This window comes from Pipistrellus hanaki (genome assembly GCF_964339955.1).
Source record: "Pipistrellus hanaki genome assembly, chromosome: 6".
NCBI lineage: Eukaryota > Metazoa > Chordata > Mammalia > Chiroptera > Vespertilionidae > Pipistrellus > Pipistrellus hanaki.
Genome location: NC_140508.1, coordinates 15,190,563 through 15,217,225, shown reverse-complemented (window position 1 = coordinate 15,217,225; position 26,663 = coordinate 15,190,563). Strand labels below are relative to the sequence as shown.

Genomic DNA, 26,663 nt, shown 5'->3' with positions numbered 1-26,663 from the left:
TCCTCTATGGTACATCCCTCCTCTGCCAAAGCAAATACAGCAAATGTTATACCACTGGTCAAGATGGCATCATGACCAGTCAGGGGAAAGGAACGGGAGGGAAAGCTAGAGAAAGAAAATGAAAAGACATAAACTAAGAGTAAGGATAAAAGACTAAGAGGCAGAAAACAAACAGGAAAACAGACAGCATGGCTCAGTGGTTGAGGGTCGACCTATGAATCAGAAGGTCATGGTTTGATTCCCAGTCAAGGCACAGGCCTAGGTTGCAGGTTCGATCCCCAGTGTGGGGCATGCAGGAGGCAGCCGATCAACGATTCTCTCTCATCATTGTTATTTCTACCATTCTCTCCCTCTGCCTTCCTCTCCAAAATAAATAAAAATACGATTTTTTTTAAAAAGAGAGACAGAAATATAAAGATGGATGGATGAAGTCTAATATCTGCAAAGTAAGTCCTCTTGAGACCTGTGGCTAAAACACGAACACCAGAGGAAATTAGGGTACTGACTAAATACACACAAGTAAGGATTTGTGTGATTGTTTATACTAGCTGATATTTGTAAGGTGATGCTTGCAGTATTATTCAATGAGTAAGAAATATCAGAGTCTCCAGCTGACTGTATTGAACAAATTCTATTAAGTTCACTTATGCACATATTGTTTAAAAAATCTGAAATCATCACAGAAGGAAATAAGATATTGTCACATACGTGTCCAGGGATTTACTTCAAATAGTCCCTTGTATGCATCAGCCACAAAAAGGGTCCCGTTGGGCCCCACCCGGATGCCCAGGGGTCTTCCACAAGCAGGCTCGTCGTCTCGGGTTTCTAGGGAAACAAATGGACAGGAATCAGTGGCTGGTCTAAGATTCTGTCTGAGCCCACATTAGTGTACAAACACCTCATCCCACCATCCCTTCCTAAATGTATGCATAGTTCTATATACCATGCCATGGGATACAGACCCACACCCCAGTATTCTAGCACCTAGAATTTAGAAGAATTGTCCAGCATGTCCAGATGGACCACCTGAGAATCTAGATCTGGATATATACACAACAACTGGTACCCAAGAATCATGTTCACATCAGCATCCCAAGATTTGAGCAGTTAACACAGGGATGTCAGAGGGCCCAGGCCTCGATTCCAGAATCCCCACTGAACCTCAGGAGCTGGGAGGTTCATCCCAATGGCCTGATCTGAATACTCTGCCCATCTAGTAGCATGATGGTTTTCTCTCCACCTGGCATAAAGGGAGAGTTCTATTTTATTCCTTAGTTTAACTCTCTTGCTCTACTACCTACACTCTTTTAAAACCTTTGGAGCCCTAGCTGGTGTGGCTCAGTTGGTTGAGTGCTGTTGCTTGCACCAAAACGGTTGCAAGTTGTATTCCTGGTCAGGGCACATGCCTATGTTGCAGATTTGATCCCCAGTCCGGGCGTATTTGGGAGGCAGCTGATCAAGGTTTCTCATTCTCTCAACCTCCTCCCCTCTCTCTCTAAAATCAGTAAAACATATCATCAGGTGAAGATTTAAAAAAAAAACAAAAAAAAACTGTAGCAATGCATATTTACTGCAGAGTACCCACTGTGGGGTGCTTACAATGGCGTGCTGAGAGCAGATGTTCACTGCAGGAGTGCTTACAATAGGATGCTTACTACAAGGTGCTTACTGCAGAGTGTTCACTGCAGAGGTGGTTACAGCAGAAGGAGGGGTGCTTGCTGCAGGGTGCTTATAAGAGGGCACTTACAGCCAAAATATGGAGTGGAAAAAGGCAGGTTAAAGAACCAAATGTATGAGTCCACCCCATATAGCCATGGGTGGCTGGGAATATCCATGAGCAGAAAGATATCTGAAAAGTGATTAACTAAAATGCTAATAACAACTACACCTGAGAAGACTCTGGGGTGATTTTTACTTTCTTCTTTGTACTTTTGTGATGCTTGCATTTCACAATGAAAATGCATCATTTAAAAAAAAAAAATTTTTTTCAGCTAATAAAAAGTGATAAGAAGAAGAAGTCAGGACTATCAGTGTTTAAAGAGTAAGATTTTTCTACTCTAGTTTTCTAAAATTTGAATGATGTTAGGGTATTTTCACTTTGAATGACACTGCTGAAATTCCTAAGGAGCTAATGCAGAAATCACATTTAAGTATCCAAGTAATGACAAAGCTGACTGCTTTGCTATGGTAGCACTCCGACAAACCTATTTATTTCCAAGTTACCTTAAAAGTGAGCATGGGCCTCTGCAGAATGGAGAGAGGTGGAGCTAAGAGTAAGCGGCAGGTGGCATGGCCACTGCCTCACTGGGAAACTGCAATGAAGGGTGACAACCAGGCACCATGAGGTCCAAGGATCACCAGCAAATGAAGAGCAGCTGATAACACCCAGACCAGCCCATCGCCAGATGATCAGGGCTCTTTTTCTCCGAGGGTGAACCTGACTTACACAGGCCATTCGGCACTTTCTGAATGACGGGACAAGACATACATGAGGAGGACTGTGACTGACTTACTGCATGGGCCTGACCCAAACCGGGCGATGGTTTCTATTTCACCGTTTTCAATTTTTATGATCCGGCCATCTGCGGTACCAGTAAACATCACATCTGTTTAAAAAAATAAAAAGAATAAGAGTGTTACTGGGCTGCCTAAGAACTGTGATCATATTACCTTCTTCTAAAGCATATGTGGCTTATTGGTCATTTTCATCTCCAGAGAAAAAAAGGCATTTCTGAAGATGAAGGAGAAGTGATATCTAGGAACAAAAAGTCCTTAAAATGTGCAGCAGTAAAATTGTGGGGTTTTGAGGCATCTGCCTGTGGGTTTGAACCTAACAATGAAGCAAGGGTGCAGCAGACACCAGGCAGTAATAAAACCATGAAGATTTTCTCCTTTCAGAAGAGTACAGGATCACGGGCTAGCACACAGGGGCATATGTTCATGTCTGCCTCACATCAGTGTCTGCTGTTGAGGTGATCAGATCCAATTTAAAGAAAAGAATTGCTAGGAGGTCCCTCAGGATAAGATTAAAGCACAACAGGTGCTCACTTCAGCAGCACATACACTAAAATTAGAAAAATACAGAGATTAGCATGGCCACACAGAAGGACAACATGCAAATTCACGAAACATTACATTGTTTTAAATATTTATTATAAACTCTAGGGCAACCACTAAAAAAAATCATAACTATCTAATATGCTAAGAAAAAACAGAAAATAGAATGAACCATAAAAACTACAAAAGGTAGAGAGTAGAAGACAAACTTAAGAACAAAAAATAAGGTCAATGAATAGAAAGCAGTAACAGATATGGTAGCTACTAACCAACTGCACCAATTTGTACTTTAAACATCAATGGTCTCAACATGCCAAGTAAAAGACAGAGATTTTTAAGTCAGAGTGGATTTAAAAGAAAAAGTACTTAACTATACCTTGTCTGTAAGAAATTCACTTTAAATATAAAGACACATGTAAGTTAAAAACAGAGGACTGGTGAAAGGTGTATCATGCTAACACTAAACAAACAAAATCTAGAATAACTGTATTAATTTCAGACAGCCAACTTCAGAGCAAGGAAGTAGTCAAGGGGGAAAAATGGCATTATAATTATAAAGGATCAATTCTCCATGAAGATATGTTTAATGTATATGTATATACATACCTACAAATTGATTATAAAGTTTAAATATAGAAAAGCAAAAGATCCAGAATAGCCACACTATACTGAAGAACAACAGAGGACTGTCGCCACATGACTTCAAGATAGCCACTTTGGAAGACAGTTTGGTGGTTTCTTACGAAATGAAATATATTCCTACCAAACATCTAGCAACTATGATCTTTGGCATTTACCCAGATGTGTTGAAAACATGTCCACACAAACATCTACATGCAAATATTTATAACAGCTTTATTAATAATTGCCAAAACTTGGAAGCAACCAAGATGTCCTTCAATCAGTGAACAGATAAATAAACTGTAATATGTCTAGGAAATGGAATATTATTCAGGAATAAAAAGAGCTATGAAGGCATTAAAGACATAGAGGAACCTTAAATGCATATGACTATCTGAAAGAGGCCAATCTGAAAAGCTCCATGCTGTATGATTTCAACTATATAAAATTCTAGAATATAAAAACTATAAAAGCGTAAAAAGATCAGTGGCTGCCAGAACAAATTGAGGGGAGGGAGGGATAACTAAGCAGAACACAGAGGAATTCTTAGGACAGTGAAACTACTCTGTATGATACTAAAATAATGAATGCATGTCATTATACATTTGTCCAAAACCACAGAATACTCAACACCAAGAGTGAACCCCAACGTAAACTATGAACTTTGGGTGATGATAATGTGTTAACTGTAACAAATATACCATCTGCTTTGAAATGCTAATAATGGGGGAAGCTGCATATGTGGGGGGAAGGGGTATGTGGAATATTTCTGTACTTTCTCTTCATTTTACTGTGAACCTAAAACTGCTCTAAAAAAATAAAGCCTATTTTTTTTATTAAAACACATTAATTGGTGATTGATTACTAAGTACCTCCTGGGACTGATGCCTCCCTCCAATGTCAGCAATATACCAGCCATCCCTCAGGATAACTTCCAAGTGAGGCAGCAGCAGCGAGTTTTATTAAATTGAATATTAAATTGGATGGTCAAAGCAGGGGTTCACACTTGGAAGAAGCTAACTAGATAGGCCCTCTGTACCTAACCGGAACTGTCACCAAGAAGATAACCAGCTCCTTTATCTGGTGACAGAATACAATGAGATGTTAGCCCAAGTGAAAAGGGGAAAAACAAGAAAAGCATTCTCTTTGAAAGTTTTTAAAAAAATCCTCCCCGTTCCAGATTTGATTTCCAATATTTGATTTTTTTCTCCCCCCCACCAAACCCACAAAATTTGTAAAATGTATTAATAATAAACAATATCTTTTTAGAGGAAATATAAAATTCTATCATGAAGTACCTATCACTCTTGAAACAATTTTGTCTTTGTAAGTCAAACAATTGCAAAAATACACCAGTCTTGCCTGGCCAGCATGGCTCAGTGGTTGAGCGTCGACCTATGAATCAGGAGATCATGGTTCGATTCCTGGTCAGGGCACATGGCCAGATTCAGGCTTGATCCCCAGTGTGGGATGTGCAGAAGGCAGCCAATCAATGATTTACATTCATCATTGATGTTTCTCTCTCTCTCCCTCTCCCTTCCTCTCTGAAATCAATGAAAATATACTCGGGGCAAAGAGGGGGGAATGCACAGTCTTGGGCTCCTGCATCAAACGGCAGGTTTGGAAAAGACAAGCGGTGAATGTCATGTAAGAAGCGGCTCTGACCTGCCTTCAAAACAAGAGGAGCACCCCCAATGCAATGTCCACAAGTACTTCGCAGAAAACATACTAGACTTTGGAATGAGGAGCAGAATGCTTAGTTCAGCTGCTCAAAAATCCTCACACCATTTTAAGTATAGCAACTTTTCCTTTATCTTTTTTAAAATTTTATTTTATTGTTTAAAGTATTACAAATAGTAGTACATATGTCTCCTTTTTTCCCCATTGACCTCCTCCCAGCCTCCCCTAACCCCTGGCTCATACCCTCCCCCACACCCCCAGTGTCTTGTGCCAATTGGTTGTGCTTATATGCATGCATACAAGTCCTTCGGTTAATCTCTTACCTTCCCCCCTACTCCGCCCTCCCCAGTCTTCCTGATGTAATTTGACAGTCTATTCGATGCTTCTCTGCCTCTGTATCTATTTTTTGTTCATCAGTTTATAATGTTCTTTATATTCCACAAATGAGTGAGATCATGTGGTATTTATCTTTCACTGACTGATTCCAAATCTTAATACAAACAAAGAGAAACCAAGCTAAGAAATAATGTCCTGTCAAGAAATACTTAGCTTTGACAAACTAAACATCAATGTCTGCATTTTTCATTTTTCCTTCCATTTTAATGGGTCATATACTTTGAGTAGAATAAAGTATTCCATAGACGTGAACTCAAATCACCCAGGACTAAAATGGCCCACAACTCTGAGAGCCAGATGCTCCCGCGGGGTGTCTGTTCAACAAGCACATGCACATCCCACATCCACAGCTAACGATGTTGAAAGCTCCTCCAGGGTGGCTACTCCTACAAAGCCCCCATTCAAGCAACAGACAGGCTCCGGGGGTTTACTTACCCCCAATATTTGTTATGGACTCTGGCCCAATAAGTTGATTTTCCAATAGTCTTTCCGCCTGTCGTAACTTCGTATTTGGTTGCAGAACACCATGCAAGAGAGGGGGTTCTTTGAAGCTGCAAAATAGTGCAATTATAGGGATCTGTCTAAGAAAATACATTTAGAACCTATTTACTGAGGACCTATGACATGCATAATTCCATTTGATAAAGAGGGTTCATTCAAATAATATCCGAATTTTCCAGAAACACAAAGGTTAAGAAAAAAAACTGTCCTAGGGTATTAGAAAAGATCATAATATGAAATAAAAGTGAAAATATAAATACAGCTAATGCAAGAACTTTTGCAATCTCCTGCCATCTAAGAGTGCCCGAAGGCCTCCACTCACCTGAACTTCTCATCACTGGTTCAATGCCTCATAGCAGGTTAGACCTTCTCACACCCTCTGATTCACACACCCTGGCATTTATACTCCCAATGGTTGCCCTCTCACTAAAGTCCAGTGGAGATGGAGGGAGTCCTGTCGACCTCTCACAATTTATGACATTGCTCATGGAGAAGACAGAAGAAACGAGAGGAACTGGCTCTGCTTTTCCATTGTCCAATATAAGCCTCCCCTCAGGACTCACCTGACTTCTCTGAAGACAGCCTCCACTGAGCCCTATCTCCCTCCCTTCACTCAGACTGGGCTTCCGGAACTCTGCTCTCTTCCTAGATCCTTCCAACCCACATTCAAATACACTTTCTCCCAATCCACCAGCAAATCATGCTGATGTCACCTCCAAAGACAGACATCATTGAACACCTTTACCCATGTCCATCGCTACCACCCTGGTCCAGGCCACCATCTTCTCTTCCCTGCTTCCTCCCTGTCCCTACAGTCTATTCTCAACCCTGCAGCCCATCTGAGCACAACAGTCTGATCACAGCATTTATCTGCTTATAGCCCTGTGACAGCCCCATCTCACCCAGAGTCTAAGTCCTTGCTGTGGCTCTTAGTTCTGCACTATCTCGCCTGTCACCTCTCTCTCCTCCTCTCCCAGTAGTTCACTCTGCCCCTCTACACCAGCCATTCCCTGTTGGTTCTTGCATCTTCCATCCTAAGTCCTTCTACCCTCATCTTCTCAGTGAAGCCTGCTCTGACCAACCAATTTAATATTTAACAGCACCCCCAAAAGCACAGCTCCCCTCATTCTAACCCTTTTCAGCTTCTCACTTCTGTTGTTTATTGTCAGTCTATCCCCACCCGAGCACATGAGACCAGGGGTTTGTCCTGTGTTTTTTACTGCTGTACCCCAAGCACCTGGCACACAGGAGGCTCCCAATGAGCACTACAGGAGTGAGAGGGTGAGGAGCATAGGAAGGGGTGGTTATCTCCTAATTCCCTCCCCACCCGGCCCTCCACCAAGGCAGATTCTTAGCCAGGCAACCAGAGTGGGAGAACCAAGGGGGAGGTGGTAGCTGAGGATGTGGAATGATGTACTTCACCTTGCCACCCCTTCTGAGGCACCTCTGCAGGCCACAACACAACTTCCCCCCAAATAAATTGCTCCGCTTCCCCCAATATGACCTTCAACCTGCTTAAAAAAACATTCTTAACTTTACTAGTTTTAGTTCCAAAGGAAGGGTAGGATTGCAACCTGCATACTTGGTGAAAAAAGCCTGGCTATAGAGTTGGGCTTTCAAATTCTGACCTTGTAAAGGTCATACTTCCCAACGGTATATGTGAAGATTGAATAATGCTGATACATCCCTAAAATCCAGGGTTAGAGAAGGGTACACCTGACATCAGCCCTCTCACCCAGTCCTTGGACCTTGCCTAATTTCCTATACACAGGAAGTCCTCCGGAAATATTTGCAGAATCAAACTCATCAGTAAATCACACACTGTCCCTACCCACAATGAGCCTGAGAATTATCTCAATAAGGAGACAAGAAGAACACTCATCTAAGGAAATGCAAAGGATGGGCAAGAGAGGGTCCCATCAGACAGCAGAAGTGCCAAGAAAGAGTGGCCCCAGGAAGCCCAAATCAACACTCACAGCCAGCCAGACTATGTGGACTCTGATTAAGACCATTGACCTTCTGTTAACTCATTAAACTCCTGTTAAACTCATATTAATCCCCACTAATTCCTGCTAACTCCATGTGCCAAATGAATGCTGAAAGATACTGGTCAACATCCTCTAGAAATCAAATGTCACATTATTGTGTTTGTAATAGGCCTCCAATCTTCCAAAAAGAAAATTGAGGGTGCTGCCAAAGCCCTGCAGCCTTCCAGGTGACTTGACTCTAGAACTGAAACTACCTGCCTAACAACCTGCCCTGGAAGGGTTCCACCCTTCCTTGCCCCTGGTCTGACTGTCCTCGGATTTCTGTCTAAGCTCACACAGAGGTCATTGAGCACCCTGAAAGTGATACCATTGGAATTAACCTAGTTATTATCACAGAAAAGGAGGAGAAACAAAGATGGTGGCATAGGTAAATACTTCAACTGCTGCTTCCCACAACAATTTCAAAACTACAACTAAAAGACAAAACAGACATCATCCAGGATCACAGAAAAGCTGGCTAAGTGGAAATTCTACAACTAGAAGGAAAGAGAAAAGCACACTGAGACTCACAGAAGCTGCAGAAGGCAGAGGTACAGAGGCACGTGCGTGGAGAGGGCTGGCAACAGAGTACACAGCTGTCTTTTTTCAAGCAAGAGGGAAACAAAAGCTCCAGACTGCTCTGAACTCCAGTTCCAGGAAAGACTCTGGGGACCCAGACTCATATTGGGAGAAAGTGGACTGTCTGGCAGTGTGCGAAACTTGAGGGTGGCTTTCTCTCAGAGATACTTGCAGCAATTACCGCGGGACACTGAGACCAGGGGCCTCATAGGGCAGGGCTGACGGGAAACCATTGGTGGTTGCTCCACCCTGAGACTCTGCCCCATCCAAGCTGAGCGCAGAGGCTTTTGCATATGAATGCATTGGTCCACTGAATTCTAAACTTACCTAACAGACTACAGCTGAGTCAGTGAGACCCAGAACATCCAAAAGGAGGTCCAAGGGCCTGCAGCAGCTGCATTGCTTCACAGCTGGGCCTCATCTGGGCACCTCCAAAACCCAAACAAAGAGAGGAATCTGCAGATATCTCCGTAGATCCTGCTGGGTGGCCTCAGGCAGAGGCTAAATTAGCACCTCCTTGAAAATCAAAGAGCAGTGTACCCAGGGGTCAGAGTGGGACCATCCAGATTACAACTCTTCAGATCCATAAAGGACATCCTCAGTGAACACCAAAGCCCCACTGAAGCAAGTCTTGTCTCATAAGGGAGTCTCCAGCATAGAAGTTCTCCCACCTAGTCATAGCTGATCCTCACAACCAATAGGCCTGGAGGTCAATTCCTCCCAGTAATAGCAACAATCAAGGCTTTACTACAACGAGATTGTGCACACAGCCCACAAAGGGTGCACCAAGAGTGTCCACCTCGGGTAACTGGGGAGGCTGAGCCACTGGGCCCTATAGAACACCTAGCACACAAAGCCACTCTATCAACTCAGGGAAGCAGCCAAAATACAGAGACAAAAAAACAGGTCACAAATGAAAGAAATGAAGGAAAGCAAAACACTGGATTATAGAGTTCAAAGCCACGGTTATAAGGTTTTTCAAGAATTTTCTTAAAAAGACCAATAAACTTAGTGAGACTCTCGAGAATATAAAAAAGGACCAACTAGAAATTAAGCATACACTGACTGAAATAAAAATACCATATAGAGATCTAACAGCAGACTAGAGGATCGCAAGAATCAAGTCAAAGATTTGAAATACAAAGAAGCAAAAAACACCCAACCAGAAAAGCAGAAAGCAAAAAAAATCCAAAAATATGAAGATAGTGTAAGAAGCCTCTGGGACAATTTCAAGCATACCAACATCAGAATTATGGGGGTGCAAGATACTGAAAACCTATTTGAAGAAATAATGACTGAAAATTTCCCCGACCTGGTGAAAGAAATAGACTTACAAGTCCAGGAAGCACACAGAACCACAGACAAAAGGAATCCAAAGAGGACCACACCAAGACACATCATAATTAAAATGTCAAGAGCAAAAGACAAAGAATATTAAAAGCAGCAAGAGAAAAACAGTTAGTTACCTACAATGGAGCATCCATATGATTGTCAGCTGATTTCTCAATAGAAACTATGGAGGCCAGAAGGGAGTGACAAGAAATATTTAAAGTGATGAATAGCAAGAACCTACAACCAAGATTACTCTACCCAGAAAAGCTATCATTCAGAATTGAAGGTCAGATAAAGAGCTTCACAGATAAGAATAAGCTAAAGGAGTTCATCACTGCCAAATCAGTATTATATGAAATGCTGAAAGGATTTTTTAAAAAGAGGAAGAAGAAGGTAAAGATAAAAATTATGAACAACAAATACATATCTATCAACAAGTGAATCCAAAAATCAAATGAATAAAAATCTGATGAACAGAATAAACTGGTGAATATAATAGAATCAGGGCCATAGAAAGGGAGTGGACTGACAATTCTGGGGGGCGGGGGGAGGCATGGAAGAAGGAAGGGTGTGGGGGATGCAGGAAGAGAATGGACAAAAATTGTACACCTATGGCCGAAACCGGTTTGGCTCAGTGGATAGAGCATCGGCCTGCGGACTGAAAGGTCCTGGGTTTGATCCCGGTCAAGGGCACGTACCTTGGTTGCGGGCACATCCCCAGATGGGGATGTGCAGGAGGCAGCTGGTCGATGTTTCTTTCTCATCGATGTTTCTAACTATGCCTCTCAATTCCTCTCTGTGTAAAATAAATAAATATATATTTTAAAAAATTATACACCTATGGATGAGGACAGTGGGGGGTGGGGAGGGTAAGGGCAGAGGGTGGGGTGGGATCCGGGTGGAGGGGAACTATGGAGGGGAAAAAAGAGGAACAATTTTAATAATCTGAACAATAAAGATTTATTTAAAAAATAAAGATTTCTTAGATGATGATGAAAAATAACAGGAAAGGAGTAAAGGGGAAAACCAGCCCTTAAAAGCATGTTATTTGGACAGCTTCGCCAGGAAGCTACAACTTAACACTCCTCCAGGGGCTTGGACAAGGAAGTTAGACCTGTGCCCAATAAAGTTGGGGTGATACAGAGAAGTTGCTTGCTGTCAATCACATCTAGAGACAAATCTGGTAGGCCAGTGTGGGCGTGACCGTTGCAAGGGATCAAAGATTTGGGATATTTAATCCCCTGAACCAAGAAATTTGCTCTTTTATGCTTTCAGGACCCTTGGAAGTTTGGTTGCTTGGAGTGCACTTTCCTGCATTCACCCATGTACCATGGACTAATGGACTGCAGCCAGCCTAAAGCTCTATTGGACCCAGCTGCAACATGGAATGGGAACTCTGGACACTGGCTTTGTTTCTAGGTTTACTGAAACCCCAGCGACACATCTTCTATGACTGGACTAAGGGAAATGGAACTTTGGAAACGCAGAAATTTAACTCTACACAAATAAAAATCACTGTTCTCCTCTGAGAGTATCAGAAAATTCTTTTTCTTGCAGTATCATAAGGACTCCGCCTCCAGCAGCACCCAGTGGGGAAGAGAACCCCCCACTTCATCTGATAACAGAAGTAGACTCCCCAAAGTGCTGCTATTGCTGGCCTCCCACCCTGCCAGTTGGGCTGATCCCATTGACCATGGCGCCCCCTTGGTTGGGAGATGACTGTCCTCACTCACTCAGTGGGTCTCTCCCTTCCTTGCTCCTTTTGCTCTGAAGAAATTTTTAAAAAGGCTTTTTTGCTGTTGTCATTAGCATTTTCCCCAAACCTCGGTTTATTTCTCTTCTTATAATCCCTGCTACTCTTCTGCTTTTGTTCTGCACTTTGGGGGCCATGCTTCCAATATGTGAGTAAGTCATTCCCGAATCTGAGTCTGTGGGAGAGATCCTGTCCACCACAGCAATTTCATTAGTTTCTCCTTTCTTCCTCATCAGGCCCAGCTGCTCCACAGGCAGGACTCACTTACACAACATCAGATCCTTCTTGGGCCATGTTTCCTTTCAGTTGCTGGGCATAAATACATACCAGTCCCCTGAAGTTCTTTACCACTCTTTCCACACCTAACTTCACTTTTATGGAGATTAAAGGTCTTCAGTCACTTAAGCTCCATTCCTCCCACTCCAACTCGGAAACTCCATCTTTACCTGCTCTCTCCACTTTCCTCCTCTTTCCCAAGACTAGCTCCCCAGCCCAGACTTTGATCCCCACTGTGGACACAGTTCATTTTCTCACCTTGCCAACCAAATAAAGTCAGGTCAGTTTCTATTTGGGGTGGGCTGAGCCATATCCTTCCACATGTTGAGAGAGGTTAGCAAGAAAGAGGCCCCTCCCCTCAAAGTGTCACAGAATCCCCTTAGAGAGAACACCCAGCATGCCCTTGGGAGGAAGGCATATGTAAGGAAACACTGGCACACCAGGAATTATAGAGCAAACATACTTATGGGTATACAGTGTCCCCCATTCTCAATCTTATGCAAGCTACGTGTGTTTTAACACCGTGTACCTTTACCAATTCTAAATCCAATAACAAAAAGTTGACTCTTCTACACATGTCAATGTAAGTTCTTTGTATCTGATACCTGCCTCTAGCATACTCGTGCTGAATATGTTTTTAGTGAACTGAATTCAATATAAAACCTTAAATTTTATTTACAAAATACCAACACATTATACAGTTATATATTGTATGTTATATTTACTCTATAGTAAGATGTGGTTCTTTCTGAAGTTTTTAAAATCTTACATTACCTAGCTCAGTTAAAATAAACCTCAGAAAGCTCAACCCTCTGGGCAGTTGCAAGGGAAAAAAGAAACTTATTGAACCAGACTGCACAACCCTCTTACACCACCGTGGACATCATCATCATCAATCACATCAACAGGAGCCTGGCTCAGTATTACTATAATTAAAAATGTGAATACATTTCATGGGACTCCCCAGGTGTATACTATTTTTTCAAGTTATAATGGACTGCATTATTCACAGATCCCCAACGATGCAAGGGAACTTAGGAAAAAGAGGTGACTAATTACAAGTTGTTGTTTTTTAAATAAGTTATTTATAAAACTTAAACAAGGTAACTTAAATTTAACCTTTGTTTGTGTGTGTGCCTTTGCCCCTTTATATGAATTCAGACTGTGTCTAATACTTAAGCTTCTCTTATTTAGGGTTTTTCTGATTTTTGTTTTTGGTTTGTAAAGTTTTATTTTTGAAACAATAACATGGGTAATACCATGCATATATCCTGTGAAACATCTAATTCTACATAAAATGGAGGCAAAAAAAATCACAAATTTCTATTTCTCATAATAACTTACCTTTCGGATCAGACTGGTTTAATTACTTGGAAATCATCCCAGCCTATATATTTTGCTGAGCAATCTCTCCCAAAAATTGCTGGGGCAGCTCACCTGAGAGGCTGTGGGTCTATGGGGGAATCCAGCAGCATCATGGCTCCCAGCAGGGGAACAGTGAAGGAAACAGCCAGCATCAGAAAAGTCACTCGGAAAACTCTGCCGCTAAAGGAGCTGCCAGAAACGAAATACATACAAAGGCATCAGCAGAGGCGCAGACAGTGACCAGCTCGGCTGGTTTTAAAGTCCTTTCAGCAGGGGCGAGCCTCTCACCCAGTGTCCCCGCCACGAGGCCCTTGACTTCTATGGCATGTGATGAAACTTCAGTACTGTTTACCAGGACTGGCAAACATGCTTCTGCTGTTTCTTTTTCCCCCCAAATGTGTGAGGCACTCTTATCAGTTATTTTCCAGATAGTAAGATAGGCTGTTTTAAAGAAGGAAAACAGCGCAGCATTGATGAACACAAAAAGTACTGGGAATAAAGAGTTGCAATAAAGGGAGACACAGAGAAGACAAGTGTTTCCCAAAAGCCACTATTTCCTGGTGCATGGATTCAAAGCAGCAACACTCAGTATGATAGGAAGGGGAAATGGGGAGTGATTACTTAATAGGTATAAGGTGTTCTTATGGGGTGATGAAAAAGTTTTGAAACTAGAGAGCTAGTGATTGTCCAACACTAAACATCACTGAACTATACACTCTGAAGGTAACTTTATATAAATTTCACCTCAATTTTTTTGAAAGGTTAACAGTGTTGACAATGTTCTAAACTAAGATTGTAATGCTTATTGCAAAACTCTGTGACTGTACTAAAAACCATTAAACAATTTAAATGGGTAGATTTTTATGATATGTGAATTATATCTCAGAAAGGTTTAAAAAAAAAAAAAAAAAACAGCCCAGCCACTGTGGCTCAGTGGTTGAGCATCAACCCATGAACCAAGAGGTCCCTGGTTCGATTCCTGCTCAGGTTGTGGGCTTGACCAATGGTTCTCTTTCATCATTGATGGTTCTATCTATTTCTCTCCTCTCCCTTCCTCTCTGAAATCAATAAAAAATGTGTGTGTGTGTTTTTTTAAAGTCAATGACTCAACTATGCAAACTGCTACTACAGAAGCTGGGACAATCCGTAACTCAAGTGATTTTCTCTTTTTTTTTTTTTTTTTTTGTCCTCACCCAAGGATATTTATTTATTTGAGATATAGAGAGGAAGGGAAGGAGAAAGGGAGGAAAGAAAGAAGAGGGAGGGAGGGAGGGAGGGAGGGAAGGAGGGAGGGAGGGAGGGAGGGAGGTAGGGAGGGAGGGAGGGAGGGAGGGAGATTAATATGAGAGGAAAACATTGATCGGTTGACTCCTATACACATCTTGACCAGGGATCAAACTTGCAATATGAGTATGTGTCCCAAGCAGGAATCGAATCCTGCTCTTAGTGTATGGGAAATGCTCCAATCAACTGAGTCACCCAGCCAGGATTCAAGTGGTTTTCTTTAAGTGGCCTAAAGTCTTTCAACACAATGGAAATAAGTACTTATAAGTAAAAATGACAGCAAAGACTTTGTGTGGTTCTTTTAAAAGCAGAATCCCGGGGCGGAGCTTGAAGATGGCGACCGAACAGTCGGACTCGTTCTGACTCTGGTCCCAGAACAGATAAAAGTGGCATCTGAGTCGCTCAGGGAGGGTTGATTAGCAGCTGAGGGGCAGCCGAGGTCTCTAGCAAGCTAGGGAGCGATCCTCTGGACAGAATTTCCTGGCCAGGCGGCGGCCCGCAGCGGCAGCGGCAGCGGCGGCCCGCGGCAGCGGCGGTGGCGCTGCGAGAAAGGAGTGGCTTCTCTGAGGCCGGGAAAGCCCACTGCGGAGAGGTCCATCCAGTAGCTGAGACGCCCGAGTTGGCGCAGGCGCGTGGATTCAAAGGAGTTCTTCGGTCACCCACGGAAAGGTCAGAGTTTGCGGGGAAAGCCTGAGAGATCGCGGTCCTGCGGCACGGCCAGCTTTGGGAGCCGGAGAGTTCCGGCCCCGCCTCCATGGAGCGCCCGCAAAGCTGAGCCCTAAGAAGGCTGCAGCGACATCTAGTGCTGGGTTTGGCATAAGCTTCCCCAGAAGCGGGAATTTTTGATTTTATTTTTAAAAAAAAAAAAAAACGCCAGGGGACAGGGGACAGAGTGTTAAGAATCGCGGCTGTCCTGCCAAGGGCGGAACATCTGGACACCTCGGCGCCTGATCCCCTTCACCCCCTAGCTTCAGAATACTAGGGAAGGTCTGCCTAATTGGGCATATCTGGGGAATTGGCAGGGAGAAATTCCCTTCCTGGAAACAAGGGATCGGAGCCAGAAGAGATAGTCTGGGAGCCAGCTAGCACCCTGCCAGCTAGAGCCATAGAGAAAGAAGGCCAGAGCAACCAAAAAGACTGGGAGGTCAAACCAGAAACACTGACACCTAAGAGCTGAATTACAAACTGCCCTTTTTTTTTTTTTTTTTTTTTTTTTCTTTTTTTCTTTTCTTTTCTTTTCTGTCTTTTAATTAATCAAAAATAAATGGACACAAATAACTAAGATATAGCCTACTTAAAATTAAGGATTACCTTACAAAACTGAGGTGCAGTGGAAAGCTGGGAACTGCAAGACTGTCTGGTCCGAGAATCAGAAGTGCCAAATACATTAACTGAGGAAGTAAAGGACTACTACTGGTCATTTTTATGCTAATTTTGCTATTCTTTATTTTATTTTCATTTTTTACATCTTTTATTTAATTTTCATTTTTCATATCTTTTACTTAAGAAACAATTTTTTTTCTTTTTTCCTTACTTGATTTTACCTTTTCAATTATTACATTTTTCAATCTCTATCATCACTATTACTACTGCTATTTTGCAATTTTTTTAAAAAAAATTTTATTTTTTTTCTCTCTCTCTCTAGTACCATTTTATTTTTTCTTTATTTTACATTAGGAGTAACCTTCATTCTATTTTAATCTCTACTATAGCATCATTCAACCCTATCTCAACTCAACCTTTACACTATCACTCTCTTACTAAACTTTACCCTTTAGTCTACAGTTTATCCTATCCCATTCTGGCTTTAGTTTTTCCTCTATTCTCTCTGTATACCCCCTGCTAAAGCTCTCACTATACTTATAGACCTAAGTTCCAACCCCTGATCCAAGTGTATAAATACCAATCTCTGCACTATATTAACTAGTTAAAAAAAAAAAAAAAAAAAAATCTGTTCTCCCCTCTATCCTTGTCACATTGTTTGTGTGAAGGTTGATTATTGTGAATTTTTATGCTTTTTAGTGAAATTGTTATGCTTATTCCTGTATTGTTATTGTTGCTTTGTATTTTTTTTTAAATCCTCTGTTGTTGTTTGTTTTTTTTACTTCTGTATATCATAGCCTTACTTAATAATAGTGGATATAGTAGTTTGTATTAATCTCCAAATATTGTTACTGGCATTGGCGGGGTCCAGAGGTTGTTCTTTGGCAATTTTCTCCACATATATATAGTTTGTTTCACATTTCTCTTTTAGTTTGCTTCTTCTCTCTCTTTCTCTCTCTCTCTCTCTCTCTCTCTCTCTCTCTTTCTCTCTCTCTCTCCATCTTCTTTTTTTCCCTGTTTTCCAACTTCATTTTGTCATTTTTTTTCCTCTTCTTCTTTTTCTATCTCTTTATCCCTCTTTTTTTTTTTTAATTTACTTAATTTTTTTTTTTAATTTTAATTTTAATTTTTTTAAAAAAAATTTTCTTTATTTTATTTTTACCTCTATTCCTTCTCAACTATCCCCTAAGTTGCCTTTCTCTAGTGGTCACCTTTATTAGAGGTTATTAATATTGTAAATACATTCCTGTTAAGTGCCTCTTGTGTTGTACCTGGTAGTGTTGTATTTTGTACCTCAAAAATCAACGCAGGAGAAGGAATACCACATAACCAGACTTCCTGAAAAGATGGGGAGACAAAAACATAGTCCGCATATGAAAGAAAAGCAGGCATCACCAGAAAAGGAAGTAAACGAGTCAGAGGTAAGCAGCCTACCAGAGCAAGAATTCAGAGTAATGATCATAGCATGGCTAAAAAGAATGGAAGAGAAATTTGACAATAGCCAAGAAGAAATGAGGAAGAACCACGAGGAAATGAAGAAGAGCCATGAGGAACTGAAGAAGAACCAAGAAGAAATGAAAAGTGACATCGCTACCATGAAGAACTCAATAGAAAGCATCAAGAGTAGACTAGATGAAGCAGAGGACCGCATCAGTGAGCTAGAAGATAAGATGGAAAAAAATACCCAAGTAGAGCAACTTCTAGAAAAAAAGATTAAAAAGCAGGAGGAGAGCCTACGGGAGCTTTGGGACATAACAAAACAAAATAATATTCGAATAATAGGGGTTCCAGAAGGAAAGGAAACTGAGGTAGACATGGAAAAAGTATTTCAAGAAATAATGACAGAAAACTTTCCTGAAATAGAAAAGAAAAAAACCACACAAATCCAAGATGCCCGCAGAGTCCCAAGCAAAATGAATCCCAGAAGACAGACTCCAAGGCACATTATAATTAAATTGGCAAACAACAATGACAAAGTAAGAATCTTAAAAGCAGCCAGAGAGAGACAGAAAGTTACATACAAAGGAACCCCCATCAGACTAGCAACTGATTTCTCAACAGAAACTTATCAGGCCAGAAGGGAATGGGACGAAATATACAAAGTCATGCAAAGGAAGGGTCTGAATCCAAGAATACTGTACCCAGCAAGGCTATCAATCAAAATTGAAGGGGAAATCAGGAGCTTCACAGACAAAAAAAGACTGAAGGAATTTATCTCCACCAAACCAGCAATGCAAGAAATGCTAAAGGGTCTACTGTAAAAATAAAGAAATAAGAAGTGAAGAAGGAACATGGGTATAGAATAAAAATGGCGTCAAATGAGTACCTATCAATAATAACCTTAAATGTAAATGGATTAAATGCTCCAATCAAAAGACATAGGGTAACAGATTGGATAAGAAAACAAGACCCATACATCTGTTGTCTACAAGAAACCCACCTCAGAAAAAGAGATGCACACAGACTGAGGGTGAAGGGATGGAAAAAAGTTTTCCAGGCAAATGGAAATGAAAAAAAAGCTGGGGTAGCAATACTTATATCTGACAAATTAGATCTCAGAGTGAAGGACATAACAAGAGATAATGATGGCCACTTCATAATAATAAAGGGAACAATCCAACAAGAAGAAATAACCCTGGTAAATATATATGCACCCAATACAGGAGCACCCAAATACATTAAAAAACTGCTGGAGGACATTAAGGGAGAGATTAATAGCAATACAATCATAGTAGGAGATTTTAATACCCCACTGTCACCCTTCGACAAATCATCTAAACAAAAAATCAGCAAAGAAATATCAATCCTAAATGACTCACTAGACCAGTTGGAATTAATTGACATCTTCAGGACACTCCACCCCAAAGCCACAGAATATATATTCTTCTCAAGTGCACATGGGACATTCTCAAAGATAGACCACATTTTGGGACATAGGCAAAGTCTCTTCAAATTCAAGAAGATAGAAATCATATCAAGTATCTTCTCAGACCACAATGGCATAAAACTGGAAATTAACTGCAATAAAAATAATCCAAAGAAATCAAACACATGGAGACTAAACAGCTTGCTATTAAACAAGGGCTGGGTTACCAGAGAAATCAAGGAAGAAATTAAAAACATCCTGGAAACAAATGACAATGAAAACACAACAATCCAAAATCTATGGGACACAGCAAAAGCAGTTTTGAGAGGGAAGTTCATATCCTTACAAGCCTATTGCAAAAAACTAGAAAAAATAGTAACAGATGATCTAACTCTACAACTCAAAGAGTTAGAAAAGGAGCAACAAGAAAAGCCCAGTGTAAGCAGAAGGAAGGAAATAACAAAAATCAGAGCGGAGATAAACGACATAGAGACCAAAAAAACAATACATAAGATCAACAAAACCAAGAGCTGGTTCTTTGAAAGAATAAACAAGATAGATGGACCTCTAGCCAGGCTAACCAAGAAACAAAGAGAGAGGACCCAAATAAACAAAATCAGAAATGAAAGAGGTGAAATAACAACAGACCCCACTGAAATACAACGGATTGTTACAAAATACTATGAACAACTCTATTCCAACAAACTGAACAACCTGGAGGAAATGGACATATTCCTAGAAAAATACAAACTTCCAAAACTCAATCAGGAAGAATCTAAAAATCTCAATAGACCAGTGACTTGGGAAGAAATTGAAACAGTCATCAAAAAGCTTCCAGCAAACAAAAGCCCAGGGCCAGATGGCTTCACAGGAGAGTTTTACCAAACATTCAAGGAAGAACTAAAACCTATCCTTCTCAGACTATTCCAAAAAATTCAAGAGGAAGGAACACTTCCAAACTCCTTCTATGAAGCCAGCATCACCCTAATACCAAAACCTGATAGAGACAACTCAATGAAAGAGAATTACAGACCAATATCCCTCATGAACATAGATGCTAAAATCCTCAACAAAATTCTAGCAAATCGGCTCCAGCAGAGCATCACAAAGATCATACACCATGACCAAGTAGGATTTATTCCAGGAATGCAAGGTTGGTACAATATCCGCAAATCAATAAACGTGATACATCACATAAACAAGTTGAAAGATAAAAATCATATAGTCATATCAATTGATGCAGAAAAAGCATTTGATAAAATCCAACACCCTTTCCTGATAAAAACTCTTAACAAGGTGGGAGTACAAGGATCATACCTCAACGTAATAAAAGCTATATATGATAAACCCACAGCCAACATCATACTCAATGGGCAAAAACTAAAACCATTCCCTCTAAGAACAGGAACAAGACAGGGATGCCCACTATCGCCACTCCTCTTTGACATAGTACTGGAAGTACTAGCCATTGCAATTAGACAAGAGGAGGAAATAAAAGGCATCCAAATTGGAAAAGAAGAAGTAAAGTTATCCTTATTTGCAGACGACATGATATTGTATATAAAAAACCCAAAAGACTCCATTAAAAAACTAATTGGCTTAATAAATGAATTTGGCAATGTAGCAGGATACAAAATTAACACCAAGAAATCTATGGCATTTCTATACACCAACAGTGAGTTTATAGAAACAGAGACTAAAAAAGCAATTCCATTTACGATCGCACCAAAAAAATTAAGATACCTAGGAATAAACTTAACTAAGGAAGTAAAGGACCTATACGCGGAAAACTACACGACACTGAAAAAATAAATAGAGGAAGATGTAAACAGATGGAAGAACATACCATGTTCATGGATTGGTAGAATCAACATCATCAAAATGTCCATACTTCCTAAAGCAATCTATAGGTTCAATGCACTCCCCATTAAAATACCAACGGCATATTTCACTGACCTAGAAAGAACTCTCCAAAAGTTCATTTGGAACAATAAAAGACCCCGAATAGCCACAGCAATCCTGAGAAAGAAGAGTAAAGTAGGAGGTATCTCACTACCAGACTTCAAACTGTATTACAAAGCCACTGTTCTCAAAACAGCCTGGTAGTGGCACAAAAACAGACATATAGATCAATGGAATCGAATCGAGAACCCAGATATCAACCCAAATCACTATGCTCAATTAATATTTGACAAAGGAGGCACAAATATACAATGGAGTCAAGACAGTCTCTTCAATAAATGGTGTTGGGAAAATTGGACAGATACATGCAAAAGAATGAAACTAGGTCACCAACTTACACCATACACAAAAATAAACTCAAAATGGATACAGGACTTAAACATCAGACGGGAAACCATAAAAATACTAGAAGCATCCACAGGCAACAAAATCTCAGACGTATGCCAAAAGAACTTCTTCACTGATACTACCCCTAGCGCAATCGAAGCTAAAGAGAAAATAAACAAATGGGACTACATCAAAATAAAAAGCTTTTTTACAGCAAAAGATACCATCAACAAAACAACAAGAAAGCCCACCGTGTGGGAGAACATATTTGCAAATGTTACCACTGATAAAGGTTTAATCTCCAACATCTACAAACAGCTTATACAACTAAATAAAAGGAAGATGAATGATCCAATTAAAAAATGGGCAATGGACCTAAATAGAATATTTTCAAAAGAAGACAGAAGGAAGGCCAAAAGGCACATGAAAACATGCTCAAAGTCACTAATTATTCGAGAGATGCAAATCAAAACAACAATGCGGTACCATCTCACACCTGTCAGAATGGCCAACATCAACAAATCAACAAACGACAAGTGTTGGCGAGGTTGCGGAGAAAAAGGAACCCTCGTGCACTGCTGGTGGGAGTGCAGACTGGAGCAACCACTGTGGAGAACAGTGTGGAGTTTCCTCAAAAGACTGAAAATGGAACTCCCATTCGACCCAGTAATTCCACTTCTAGGAATATATCCCAAGAAACTAGAAACACCAATCAGAAAGGATATATGCACCCCTATGTTCATAGCAGCACAATCTACAATAGCCAGAATTTGGAAACAACCGAAGTGTCCGTCAGCAGATGATTGGATCCAAAAACTTTGGTACATCTACACAATGGAATACTATGCTGCCATAAAAAAGAAGGATTTCTCATCATTTGCAGCAACTTGGATGGAATTGGAGAACATCATGCTGAGTGAAACAAGCCAATCAATGAAAGAGAAAAACCACATGACCTCACTCATTTGTGGATAATAAAGAACATTATAAACTGATGAACCATAAGATAGATATAGTGACAGTATATCAACAAGTAGACTGTCAAATTACAGCGGGGAGGGGAGGAAGATCTGGGGGAGAAAATAGATCAACGAAGGACTTGTATACATGCATATAAGTGCAACCAATGGACACAAAACTTTGGGGAGGGAGGGGATGTGTGGGAGGGAGGGAGGGGGTCAAAAAAAAATCAATAAAATATATTTAAAAATAAATAAATAAATAAAAATAAATAAATAAATAAAATAATAAAAGCAGAATCCCTGCCTGGCCGATGGTTGAGCATCGATCTATGAACCAGGAAGTCACAGTTTGATTCTCGATCAAGGCCAGGTTGCAGGCTGGATCCACAGTACGGGAGGGGGGGGGGGTGTTAACAGAAGGCAGCTGATTAATGATTCTATCTCATTGTTAATGTATTCTATCTCATTGTTAATGTATTCTATCTCTCTCTCCCTTCTTCTCTGAAAGAAATCAATAAAAATACTTTTTTCTTAAAAAAGAAAAAAAGAAAAAAAAAAAGCAGACTCCCTAAAGAGAGACAAATGGTAAAGATAGGTGCCTGTCAGAGGTGAGTGCTGACCACATGGCATTCTAGTAGGGTCCCTGTCCATAAAGGAGGCTGATGTCATCACCCTTCCCCATCCTAGCAGAGGAACAATCGCTTGGGGGAAGCTGCATTGTGCAATGTCACCATAGAGCTATATTATCTTTTCTTTGCCTAAAATGATTCTTTTTTAAAAAAAATATATTTTATTGATTTTTTTAGAGAGGAAGAGAGAGGGATAAAGAGTTAGAAACATTGATGAGAGAGAATCATCGATCAGCTGCCTCTTGCACCACCCCCTACTGGGGATGTGCCCGCAACCAAAGTACATGCCCTAGACCTGAATCGAACCCGGGACCTTTCAGTCCACAGACCGACGCTCTATCCACTGAGCCAAACCGGTTTCGGCATGCCTAAAATGATTCTACATAAAACGGAATCCTGCTATTTGTCTTAGACTCCTGCAGATAACTGTCTTTTACCACACTGTAGTTTCCATCTTTTTAATCTAAATTTAGTGGTAATCTGATTCAAAGCTTGTGACACCTGCTTAAATATTTGGTTGCTCCTTCATACAATGGTAAAATGCTCACTATCTCAAAAAAAAAAAAAAAAAAGAAAAAAGAAAGAGAGAGAGAGGAAGAAAGAAAAGTCAAGCCAGGACTGAAAGCAACAGTGCTTATAATTAGAAAGGCAACCAGAGGTCTGGGATGATGACCTGTGTCCCACATGGCCCATCCTTGCCAGAGATCTAGGTAATACCCTCTTAATGGTGCAATTAACTGGTCACCACCAACTTTATCTAACTCCCTCCCCAGTGAGAGAAGTCTATCAACACCCCACTGGCTAACCATTGGCTAGCCTCTCTTGAAAAGTTCTGGAAGATGGCTGCAGAGTAGCTGGAAGCTTCATCCGCTTGCTCCCAACACCAAACCAGACTTGCAGCTAAATTGCAGAGTGTTCATCCAGAAAAACACAGATGACATGTAGCTGATCTGAAACACTGAGAGCAGGGAACTCAGAGGAAAGATAGAAGGAGACGGGGAGAGGGTGAGCCAACATGCACAGGTACACAACTGGGAAGCAAAAGGGATACTGCAGCAGCGCAGCCCCATCCCCTGGAAGTGTGGGGTCTCAGCCCCACACAAGTATCCCCAATCCAGAGTGACAAGGGAAGGGCGGGGGAGCCTGTGTAGTGTTGAAAATGGAAATCACTGGGGATTCAGCATACCTAGGAGATCCAGACCGCACCATACCAGGCAAAGGGTGATTTCTTTGTTACAACACCAGCCTGAAAAGTTCACTCCAATCGAAGACTACTAGAGCCGAGCAGCAGAGCTTGGGGCAGGCAGAGGGGTCTGATTGGTATACCCAGAAGTGACACTGAGGGGCCCTCTATTCTCTGGAAGAATTCTGGGCAGAGAACCAGCCAGGGGTTGGTCTCTGTGGCTTAGGAAAGAGGATTGGTCTCGCCCACTGAGAAAACATGGTGACATCCCCCCACCATGTGCGGAGCTCTTCGGTCTGCCCCACCCTGTGATCCAAGGCAAAGGGGAGCAGTGCTGGGCTGGGAATCCGAACCCGTACTGTTCAGTATGACAGTGCACAGGTCTTGGATATTTGGCCCAGTTGGAGCCTGGCTAGAGGCTCTGCCCAGCACCAGGCTGGCCATGCAAGAGAATAGAGTGCCAAGCAAAGCTGATTTTTTTTATTCCCTATACCCAGCAAGGGGTGCCAGGGAGCCAGAGCTGAGGTGTTGAGACTGTCTTTCAGATGGGCTCCTATCTGGAGATAGACAGATGTGTGAAGCTATGGCTGCATTGTGGGGGAGCAGGCCCAGGAGTTCAGCCAGCTCAGCCCTGGAAAGGAGGAGAAGCACCCACAACCCTGACTATAGGTTAAGGTTATTATTTCCAATCCGAGTCTGATTAAACTGTCTCCACAGAGTGCAGTTCTGTGGGAGAAGGGAGAGCAACTCAGAGCGGGGACATTCAAGGGGCGTGACCCCAGGTAGACCCAGCCCTTGGGGTCCAGAGGCCCCACCTGCCAGAAGGCTTGGGGCAGATTGGGGCTTCGGACAAGTTACCAAAGGCCAGGCAGGGACAGCAATTGACAATTGCTTGCTCCAGAGAACCTCTTAGGAGGTCCCAGCCTGGCATAACAAGTGCCCAGCCTGCACCCTCTCCAATCTGGGACATCCCTCTCACAATCCAGGACTGATGGCTCCCAACTACTCACCTGCCTGCCTGCCTGCCTGCCTGGCAAAACTAAAAATTAAAGTGTTTCACTGAAAAATATGGTTTCCAGCTTCTCTTGAAAAAGCGACAGATCTGGCCCAACCCAAAGTTGCAGGGCAGCCGCACAGGGTTTCCAGTCTTCAGGCAAGCACACACTCTGCTCTCCCCAGCCTCACACTTGCTGCAGACAGTACCACATCCGGTTGGTACAAGAACCACTGTGACTGATGCTGAGACCAAGGCTTGGAACACAAAAAGCTCTCAGAAAATGGTAGGTACCAGGACTGCAGCTCCCTGGAGGCATCTGAGCCCCTGACTGGTGCAGAGTTCCTTGCAGTGGTTTCTGTACCCATGCTCTAGGCACACTATGTTATCCCCAGGTTCATTAACTTTTTGACAGATCCATCTCACTGGTTCCTGCAAACTCACAGTCAACTACAGTTCTGCCTTTCCTCCAGGTGTGCCCCTCGCCTCTGCACTCTTTCATTAAGGTAACTTAAATAAAGGACACCCCACTTACCCCTATCCATTTCTAAGGACGAAACCCATCATACTCCCCTTCCCTGTGTGTGCTGACACATTCAGGAGAGCAGACAATTTCCTTCCCAGGTACAGTTTGGGAAATCAACTTGTTTGCCCCAATCTCTTGAGCCTGAAATTTCCTACAGTCTTCAAGTGCCAGAGAGCTATTACCGTAATGCAATTACTGTTGGCTCGACCACAATTTACATAACCCTGTACTTTCACCAGCCAAATATGAAATGTGTTCTCTAAGCCCTTTTGCACACAGGACATCAGAGCCTCGAGTCATGGACTGAAGTCCTGACCCACTGACCCTGTGAAAATAAAAGCAACCCGTGATTTTTGTGGGAAGCCTGTGAGCCCCAAATCTATATGGGACCAGAACCCCAGGTGTCAACGTGATCTCTGGGAACTGAGAAAGTCAAACAGCCACAAAGTCTGTGTCTGCACCTCAAATATGTTTATTTTTCACATTCCTTTATACTAGGGCTCCTAGACTATAGAAGTCCTCATATTAGCATTGAAAATAACCAAGAAGTTATAAGAGCCCTTTGACAACACTTATGGACACAGGGCTGAGAAGAAAACTCCAGATTCCTAAATCCTCATGGCTTCATGACTTTTTTTTTTTTTAATATGTGTCAAGTACTGTGCTGGTTTTTTTAATTTAATAACTCTTTATTGTTCAGATTATTACAATTGTTCCTCTTTTTCCCCCCATAGTTCCCCTCCACCCAGTTCCCACCCCACCCTCTGCCCTTACCTCCCCCGCACTATCCTCATCCATAGGTGTACGATTTTTATCCAGTCTCTTCCCGCATCCCCTACACCCTTTCCCCCCCAAGAATTGTCAGTCCACTCCCTTTCTATTTTAATTATGATGTGTCTTGGTGTGGTCCTCTTTGGATTCCTTTTGTTTGGGGTTCTCTGTGCTTTCTGGACTTGTAAGTCTATTTCTTTCACCAGGTGGGGGAAGTTTTCAGTCATTATTTCTTCAAATAGGTTTTCA

At 41.7% G+C, this 26,663-nt stretch overlaps 1 protein-coding gene across 1 annotated transcript in view; it reads right to left on the bottom strand.

Annotated features, from left to right (window-relative positions):
• APMAP (adipocyte plasma membrane associated protein) overlaps positions 1-26,663 on the bottom strand; it is a 38,766-nt gene that overhangs the window by 7,093 nt on the left and 5,010 nt on the right. Inside the window, exons 2-5 of the mRNA XM_084887109.1 lie at positions 13,660-13,776; positions 6,190-6,305; positions 2,514-2,606; positions 709-825 (exon numbers count right to left, since the gene is read on the bottom strand). Of these exons, the coding sequence (XP_084743235.1) occupies positions 709-825; positions 2,514-2,606; positions 6,190-6,305; positions 13,660-13,776 (443 nt within the window). The remainder of the gene's footprint in view (positions 1-708; positions 826-2,513; positions 2,607-6,189; positions 6,306-13,659; positions 13,777-26,663) is intronic.